This window comes from Mixophyes fleayi, chromosome 2, assembly GCF_038048845.1.
Source record: "Mixophyes fleayi isolate aMixFle1 chromosome 2, aMixFle1.hap1, whole genome shotgun sequence".
Classification (NCBI taxonomy): domain Eukaryota; kingdom Metazoa; phylum Chordata; class Amphibia; order Anura; family Limnodynastidae; genus Mixophyes; species Mixophyes fleayi.
Window position 1 is genome coordinate 4,039,769 of NC_134403.1, and position 9,985 is coordinate 4,049,753.

Genomic DNA, 9,985 nt, shown 5'->3' on the forward strand with positions numbered 1-9,985 from the left:
GAAAGATACAAAAGAGAAGTAGGAACATTTTCCTAATACATTTTTTAAACCATATACTAGACATTTATATCTGGACACACTGTAACATATGAGAGTTTGGTCATATAACATATTTATCTGGTCTTACGGAAGTCATGTATAGCAAATAAAACATCAACATAAAAGGTAGATTACATTTTTAGGAATTTGTTTAGTAAACTGCAACAACTGCACTCAGGAGACTATTCATATAAATGTATTATACATGGTTATCACATTGTAGGTCTCAAAGGAAAAAGCAGAGGCCACTTGTGAGGATACTAAGAAGAGGTCCTCAATCTGCTCTTTTCAGAGCCACAGATTGGGGGTGGGGAGAGGGCAGAATGCTGTATGGGCAATGGAGCCAGGCGATGTTTTGTCCCTGCTCAGGAGACTATCCATATAGATGTAGTATACATTGATACCACATTATATGTACATTTGTATTTACAGCAGATACAGATGCCAGTGAACCTGAAGATATTTTCAGCAGGATTATTGAAGTCAACAAAGGTATCAACCTACTACTAAATGCTACAATGCAATACAAAGGAGTTAGGCTAAGAAGTCTAAGGGGGAATTGAATTAGCTATAACGAGTCTATGGAAATATATTGCCTCAATGTTTTTTCTCAAATCTCTGCTCATTCTCCTTATCATTTCATAGAGATGTGGGGAGAAAAGGACTGGAAACGTGTTACTGCATTTTCTGGCAATGTGTACAGACGGACATTGGTATGATGTCCGTCAGCACCTTGCGGATAATTTAATTCATCCCTAAATGTAGAACAATAGTATTTATGTAAAACAATATTATTTTCAGTCGGTGTGTTGAAATGACTCTTACATTGTACATGCATTTGTAGTTTAATTACAATAACTCTTATAAAGTAAGTGAAGTTGTGTTATTGATCTAAGAAACATATTTTTAATGGAAACAAAGATGGGTATAATATTACTTTGATATTGTTACAAGTTAGGATTAAGTTATTAATCTGACATCTCATTAATTTGTGTTTTTCATCTCTGCAACTTTCTTTTTAAGAATAAGTATGTTCATTCACTACCACGCTCAATCAGACTTTCCCACAGCCTTCAAATCTTTAGATGCTCTTTGAAAACCAATCTTTCTTTTAGAGGTGACCTCATCCCCGATAACACTATTCACACTAATGCACCCTTGTAACTGTCCCAATCTCCATTCTCAACCACATTGGCTCCTCCTATTTTAGCTGTGCCCGATTCCACTTAGAATGTAAGCTCTGTAATGGGCAGGGTCCTTCATGCTGTTGTTTTCATTTCTGCGTTTATTTTGTCTAGCTTGTATGTCACTGTTTTATGTATGTCCTGATTTTATTATTGTACAGCACTGCGGCACTTTAAAAATCTACAATAATAATATTAATAATTCTTTATGTGTGTGGCTGTGACGAACGATCCCCCTGGGCCGCACCAATTTCTTGAAGATTTCTCTGCATGGCTCCCTTACTTTTTATATTCCTACATGCTCAGCATCATACTGGGTGATTTTATCTTACCCATTGTTAATCCACTTTCCAATACCGCTTCCAAATTACTGTGTTTAAGCTCCTCCCTTGGCCTCCCCCAGTTGGTTGAATCCTGTACTTATTGCGATGGCCACTGCCTTGATCTTGTTTTCTCTAGCCTATGTTCATTTTCTGATTTCCTTAACCCTCCATTTCCTCTCTCAGATCATAAACTTATCAGCTGTATGTTCACCCCCACTACTTTATCCTCTCTGCTGTCAAACTCTACCAAACCTCCTCATACCCGCAGAAATCTTAACAATATTAATTTTCAACAGTTTTCCACCTCTCTCCAACACCTTTTCTCCCCAATCTCTATATTCTTCTCCCCTGATACAGCAGTATCTCATTCTCACCAATCCCTAGCAGCAGTCCTAGATCATGTGTCTCTAGAGAGTCTCCTCCACGTGGTGTTGGAAGTCAGCCGTGGCACACTAAAGTAACACTAAGTCTTCAAAGATGTTCCCGTAAGCAGAACGTCCCTGTTGTAAATCTCCTACCTTTAGTGAATTCCTCACATATACTTCTAACTATTACACTTATCCACATGCTCTGGGCAAATCAAAACTAACATACTTAAAATCGTTCATTTCTGCTCATGCTTCTAACCCCCAAACACCTTTTAAACATATTTTCTTCTGAACCCTCCCAGCCCAATCCCTCCAACTACAATCTGTGCCTAGTATCATCATCATCATCATCAGTTATTTATATAGCGCCACTTCTTACTTCAAGTACAAGATTGATAAGATCAGACTTGGAATGGTATCATCTCCCTCGACAAGCAATCAGCTCAATTCCTTCCCAGCATCCTCTGACATCCTCTTTTTATTTGATTTCACAAATGAAGATCTACTCTTTACTTATCTTCCTGCTCTACCTTCTGTCCTCTTGATTCTATACCTTCACCATGTCTCTTGTGCTCATTTCACCTCCAAATACAAATAAAACAGAGTTAATAATATTCCCACCCAACAAGAGTAGTTTCCCACCTGACATTTCTATTTTGGTTAACAACATGATCATAAACCCCACCCCACAATCTTGCTGCCTTGGTGTGATCTTTGACTCAGAACCATCCTTTTTCCCCACATGACTCTATATTTAAATCATGTTGCAGACTTTTAAACAAACTTTGCTAGTATACACACATATCTTACACAAGACACTGCAAAAATCTAATTCATGCACTCATCATCTCCCGCATTGACTATTGCAAATCCCTCATTACTGGTCTTCACCAAAACAGACTCAAGCCTCTACAATCTATTTTGCACACAGAGGCTAAATTGATTTTCCTGGCAAATCATTCTTCCTCTGCTGAGCCACTCTGTCAGTCTCTACATTGGTTGCCTGTTTTTTACCAATTTCAATATAAAATTCTTCTACTAAACAACAAGGTCATTAACAAAACTGCACCAGCATTCAGCTTCTTACTTTTACCACCCTTTGCACAATTCCCACAAGACAATAACACTCTGACCCCTGACCAACATTGCTATGGGACTGGACCATATTGCATACTAATAACTTTTACCTTTGCAATCTGGCTGGACCGAAATGCAATATGTAGACCTAACCTAATGTATCAAACTCCCATTGTCCCTTAGATTGTAAGCATGTAGGCAGGGCCTTTCTACCCCTTTATCTGTATTATCCACTATTGTATATTATTGTGTTTGTCCCCAATTGTGGGCTACAGAATTTGTTTGTACTATATAAAGAAATATTGATGATGATGATGATGACATGACATGAATTTTGCTCATAGTAAATTAACATTTAAATGCTTCATTACTATTTTTCTGATTAATGCAGGTTATAACATGACAAGACAGGAAGGAGACATTGTTATAAAAACTGGGCGCAGCGCTACCAAGTGTTTAAAATGCCTGTGGCCTAAATCTGAAGATGGGACTGTCCCTGTTCCATACACCTTATCCCCTGATTACAGTGAGTTTCCTCTTCCATATGGTTTACTAATGTATTCATGGCCATCTATTGCTCTAATCTATTAATAAATGTGCGTCATTCTTTCTCCACAGATGACAATCAAGTGAAGGTGTTTACAAATGCTATGCAGGATTATGAGACATTGACTTGTGTGAGGTTTATACCTCGGACAACAGAGGCGGCTTTCCTCAACATTGTCTCTTCAGAGGGGTAGGTTCTTCCATTCTGTCTATGTCATAAAGGAATTATTATTATTAAAGGTTTATTAGGAGGAGAGATGAGAAAAATAGTACAACATTGTTTGGAATTATTATTATTATTATTATTATTATTATTATTATTATTATTATTAGCACTGACATATTACACAGTGCTGTACATTGACAGAATCATGATACATACAAATGACATAAAACAGAAGGTAAAGAAGGCCCTGCCCTAATGGGCTTACAATCTAGGTGTGGGGAAGACTTGATACATAAGGGAGTGGAATAACAATTGTATCAGCTGGTGGAGAAAGTGTGTGTGATTACAGTAAGACAGAAGCATTATCAGCCACCAATAATAAAGCAGTCATTGGTGACCCAACATATTAACCAGTTACTTTAAAAATCTTGACACAATCAGCAGATGTCATCCATAGCTGCCCTTCACTATTTATTGTGGGGTTTGCAAACTTCAGGGATCTTGAATCAATCTGGACATTGATTTGCAGGGAAACAAATACCATGGGAGATTTGCTAATCTATATTCTCGAGTGCAAATCAAACAAAAAACAAATAAATAAAAATCAAATGTATGCTGTAACCGTTGAACAAACTCTCATTGCTTCCTTACTGTTTCCAGCTGTGAGTCATTGGTCGGACGAACAGGTGGAGGTCAGAAGGTTGGAGTACAGACTGGTGGTTGTGTGATTAGAGGGGTTATACAACATGAACTAAATCATGCCCTGGGATTTTACCATGAACATATGAGGAGTGACCGCGACAACTATGTCGACATCATGTACCAGTACATCTCACCAAGTACTGTGCACAAAGCAATTACATAAATATTAATTTTGAGTTGTTTTCATTGATGCATGTGGTGTTGTAACTGGACATTTTCTGTTGCAGTGTGGTGGCCTGATTTCAAGTTAACAGACACTAATAACCTGGGTCTGGAGTATGACTATGGCTCAGTGATGCATTATGGAAGGTAAGTTAATACCTTTGCTATGCACATTTTTATTATATTATAGATGATGGTGCTGGAAAAAAACTAGAACACATTGATGTTGGAATATTCCTTTTTATGATGTATTATTCTGAAATGTACTGATGTCTTTTGTCTGTGTGACAGGTATACATTTTCTAACACTTCACACCAACCTAGCATTGTATCCAAGCCAGACCCCAACGTGCCTATGGGACAAAAGAATGGATTTAGTAGCTTGGACGTTTCCAAAATTAACCAGCTTTATCAGTGCAGTAAGTATTGACAGATATATGATTCTCAACAATGGCCTTTTCTGTGTGCAGTTTGTATGTTCTCCTCTTGTTGGCGTGGATATACTCTGGGTGCTCAGGTTTCCTCCCACACTCCAAAAACATACCGGTAGGTTATTTGGCTGCTAATTAATTGCCCTTAGTCTCTCTCAGTCTGTGGGTGTATGTGTGTGTACGCTAGGGGATTTAGATTGTAAGCTCCAATGGGGCAGGGACTGAAGTGACTGAGTTCTCTGTGCAGAGTTGTGGAATTAGTGGCGCTATATAAATAAATAGATGAAAATGATGATATGAGGCCTCAATTAGATTTAGGAGTAAATCCAACTTGCACCTTGGCATACCATGTTGGCTGCATGGGGGGAAGGGTAAGCTCCTATCTCATCTCTAAACTGCAGTGTAATGTTATAGTTGCTAATATATTTGTGCTGTGTGCCAAAGGTAATTCAAGAATATGTAGAGGCAGGAAAGAAGTTCAATTGACTATGAGATTATTTGAATATAATGTAAACATATACAGTTACCAATGATCATATTCAGTGAATGCACAGCTTGCAAATGATTTGTAAACTAAGAACACAGTAGTCTAGTAGTGGCTGTATCTGACAGCTATAGTGAACAAATGATCTCCAGAGACATTGGCAGTCTAGACTGCTTCACACATAATAATTAAGTCACAGGCTTGTAGAAGCAGACTCATTGTTTGCAAGATACAATCTTGGTAATGGAGAATGACCAAACATCCTTATGTAACTGCAAAACTTCTAGCACAAGTGAGACCAGCCCAGAGCCTCTCAGTGCCATAATCAGTAGGTAGTGATATAGAAAGATTTCCTTCCTAGCCAGCTGACCAATGTTTAATAGACTGTTCAATGTTGAAAATGCTCTACACACAGGTAGATATCACAGAAAGCAGAAAGCCAAAATGCTGAGTTGGAGTAGTAATGCTGGTGCCAAGGTCCAGAGTCAGAAGTCTTTGTATGCCGTTAGTCAGGGAATAAACAGCCATATTTGAAGGTGAAAACAGTAAACTGAAGAACCCCAGAGGGGAGACTGTACAGGAGTTAAGAATAAAACTCACTGACAAAGCTGCAAAGAATAGGAGGGTCTTTTAAACTCCAAAGGTCCAATCAGGTCGAAAGAGAAGCATACCTTAATTTATTGAGACAGGTGTATACTAACACATGCCTACCTGAGCTAAAGTGGCAATCCCAATATCCTAACAGGAAGAGTGTATTTTCCATGCATTGAAAACAACTTGTATTTACACTCCTTACATAGCGCCTTGGTTTGTCCAGGTGTAAGATTCTACCCTGAAGAGAGATTCCTTCCTAATTCTACATGAGGCTCATAGAGTGTGTAGGTGAAGTTATCTGTCACATATATAGTAAATCAAAATTAACTAATAACTGGACATACTTCACCAAGTCTACAGTAATTGATTAAAATCACTGTCTCCCTTCATAGATGTTTGTGCTCATTTACTTAAGAACAACGATGGAATATTGAAATCAGCCAACTATCCCTCAGCCTATCCCAATGATGCCAGCTGTGTTTGGTTGATCAGAACAACCACTGAACAGGTACAGTATAGAATGCTTGGAACAGGTGACAAACAGAAGGCAAAGGAATTAGATATAATTTCTAAAATCAGTTCTGCCACTTCCGGGGACATGAAATCCAATACACCTGGATATATTCAGATCAGATCTCACTGCATTGAAATGGATTTTGATCTATCATGATGGAGCTTCAAAAGATCCAATCACCAGCTAATAAGTATAATATATGTGTATTATGACACTACACACACAGTGATATAAGTAGCGTTAGATGCCTTTCTGTGCTGACTATTTGCAGGTAAGGACACACACACGTTATATTCATTCAGACGGATCGTAAGGTGCGTCCAGCTGTACATCACTAGCATTGGCACCAAGTGTACATCAGAAATAAGAAGTTTGTGTATTTAGCCCCACGATAGCCTATAGAAAGTATAGGGATGTCACAGACTTAGTAGTAAATACAAAAGCCACATTACACTATATGTTCACAATCTAATAATGTGTCATACACAACTGAGATTAGTAGCTTTACAGTTGCTAATAAATGTGAAATGTTCAATTACCTTATAAAAGTATTTAAGTAGAAACACAAATATCATTGCACCTCACTGAACCAGCCCTCCTAGCACCCACATCAGATACCTTCCTACTGGTGTATCTGCAGCTATGTCCATGTCTACTTCAGTCTCAGTTATGTGACTATTCCTTACTTACTGTACTCGGCCTATGTTTGCTCACATGTTCCCTCCACCTTTTCATTAGTTGTAAGTGTAAGATGCATTGTAAGCTGCATACAGACGTATCAGTATGGCTTTTATACATATGCTCAGTAAGAAAATGTGTATTTTACACAAATAAAAGAGACAACTCTGCATGAGCCCCACAGTGATCATCGTGCATTTCAAAATGAAAAGAACCTATAGAGTTTGGGTCCGAACCAGATATGTTTCTTGGAAATTATCATCCTTCACTCAATAAGTAAGGAAAAGGCAGATTTATAATATGACCTATAGGTGGTGCTCCCCTGAATAAGAATAATCATTTATCAAACAAAATAAAGTGTATTCCTATAGGGGCACTCGGGGGCTGAAGTATTTTAAAACACCTGCTGCTCAATTCAAAATGCAATGCTTCTAGTTATAGTTCTACAATACTCTAGGGGATAAGTGATTATCCCCAATGACTTATCCCCTCTTTTTTTTATCCCCCTAAAAGAATATTTGTCTAGATTTTGTGGAGCGTAGGACAGGTGAAAGGTCCAGGAATATTTGTGGACATTTCAAAAAGAGAATTGAGAAGCTTTAATCACATATTGATCACATCCTCTATGCAGTAAAGTCCAGCTTGGCATAAAAGTGTAAATTAGGTTACACGGGGTCTTATTTCTTAAACTAACATTATTAATGTTTAATATTTAGATCACCCTGGATTTTAATGGCTTTGATGTCGAATACTCACCTGATTGTGCATCTGACTACATCAAGATTTATGATGGTCCCAGTAGGACATCTCCTGTGTTGCTGGACAAAACATGTGGGACAGGACCGATCGCTCGCATAGTTGCTTCCACTAATCAGATGCTGATTGAGTTTGTCAGTGACAGCAGTGTTACTGGGGTCGGCTTCAAAGCTACATATAGCTCAGGTATTGTATTCAGATTTTAAAATGCTTATATGTCCCTTGTCCTTGCACAGTTTTATCATATGGACATTATACTGTATATTAATGAGAACAAAGCCATTCTTTAACCTCATATACGTGGTAACTGTTGTATATAGTTATGTGTCTTCTATATATGATTATTACATAATATGCAGGTAGAAGAATGTACATATGTGTGATCATTTAGTTTTCTAACTCCTATTTCTTTCTCTTTCTTTACAGTATAATTGAGGAATATTGCAATAAACAGAATCACTAATTGAGCAAAAAACTGACAGCACAACTGAGGCAAAGCTCACAGTACAATTTCCTGTCTATACATAGCGAAGCAAATCTATTTCTCCCAGAAGATTTCTAATAAAAACCATAAAGAAGAACATCATAATATCTATATAAAATATTGTTTATACCTTTATAGCAAATTATATTTGTATCTCTCTTACTATGGATTTCAAAACATCTTTTTTAGTAATCATAAGGACAATCGATTGTATACATAATAAAATGGTTTTCTCGTATAGTTGTGTGAGATAATTATTTCAAACACTATGTGTTATATTCAGTGACTGTAATGATCATACAAATTTGAGTCTGGAAGAGGTTGCCTTATTTCCCATAATACATAAGTAGTATTTTATAACTCTTCTGGTCAAAGATGAGGCATCCGCTAAAAAATATTATTATGTTTGTCACTCTCTGACATCACTGGTCACAATTACTTATACAAGTATTCACATCATGCATATGTTATAATATCTTACTTGTACTCACACAGGGGGCTGGTAGTACAGTATTTACCTATAGAACTTGTGCTATATAGAATCTCTGTAACAGAACAATCCTCCAATCTGTTTATGCAGAGAACAATGGGTGGAAACTAGTAAATCAATGGATTAAAAAAATCCCTTACATTGTCTATAATTATGGTCAGCATATTATAACAAATTGATTGACAATTACAAAATGAACAGATTATAAGTACATCATGGATTATTTGTTCACATGAAGTAAATTTAATATTTGTTGTAGCTAGTAATAAATTGTGCCTTTTAATATATTTTCTTTAAACATTTTACGTTGGGAAACTGGGTCAATTAGAAGAAGCTGCACTGGAACCTCAGGCAAAGTGCAGCTACAGGAAATGCATAAGTTAAGTGCATGTAATGCTGATATTAATAGTTATTACATGTTAATCCATATTAGATGGATGTAGATGAAATAATAATATGTGTCAGGTCAGCATAGTTGCTGTGAGAAATAGTCCATGTAGTTTAATAACAACTGTGCACCCTAAACATGATACAGAGGGATGATATTATATATAGAATTGGCACTTTGTCTAGTTGCACCCGCTGATAGTAACAGAGAGAACATAACTGGAAGCACTGTCTAGATTATATTGGTATCACGTATGAGCACTTACCCTTCATCACAACTAGTAGAGCTCATTTTCTTAAAATGCCTTGAGGAAGAAAATGTGCAGTAAAACAACAGCAACCAACCTGCAAATATCTGTGCTGTGTAATTTAGTCAATGACAGAAAGTCCCTTAATGGCTGCTCTTGTTCAATGCAGATGTTGCACCTTAATGCACTGTTTGTAAGTGATACATATCTCATATCCAGTATATGACCCAGTATGGATTATTTTATAGAACTCTTTCTCTGGTATGGGTAATATTTGTAAGGTAACCTGTAAGTAGCTGTCCTGGCAGCTTTATTACATCACAGAATATGGTGTAAATTCATTTAGCTCTGT

General features: G+C 37.1%; 1 protein-coding gene across 1 annotated transcript; it reads left to right on the top strand.

Annotated features, from left to right (window-relative positions):
• The first annotated feature begins 503 nt into the window (after window positions 1-503).
• On the top strand, window positions 504-8,455 carry LOC142138787 (embryonic protein UVS.2-like). Its single transcript, XM_075195732.1, has 9 exons — window positions 504-531; window positions 3,383-3,517; window positions 3,610-3,727; window positions 4,364-4,542; window positions 4,633-4,714; window positions 4,859-4,986; window positions 6,469-6,584; window positions 7,985-8,210; window positions 8,451-8,455. Exons 2-9 carry the CDS (start codon window positions 3,391-3,393, stop codon window positions 8,453-8,455), a joined length of 981 nt encoding a protein of 326 aa, XP_075051833.1. The 5' UTR covers window positions 504-531; window positions 3,383-3,390.
• Window positions 8,456-9,985: the final 1,530 nt, after the last annotated feature.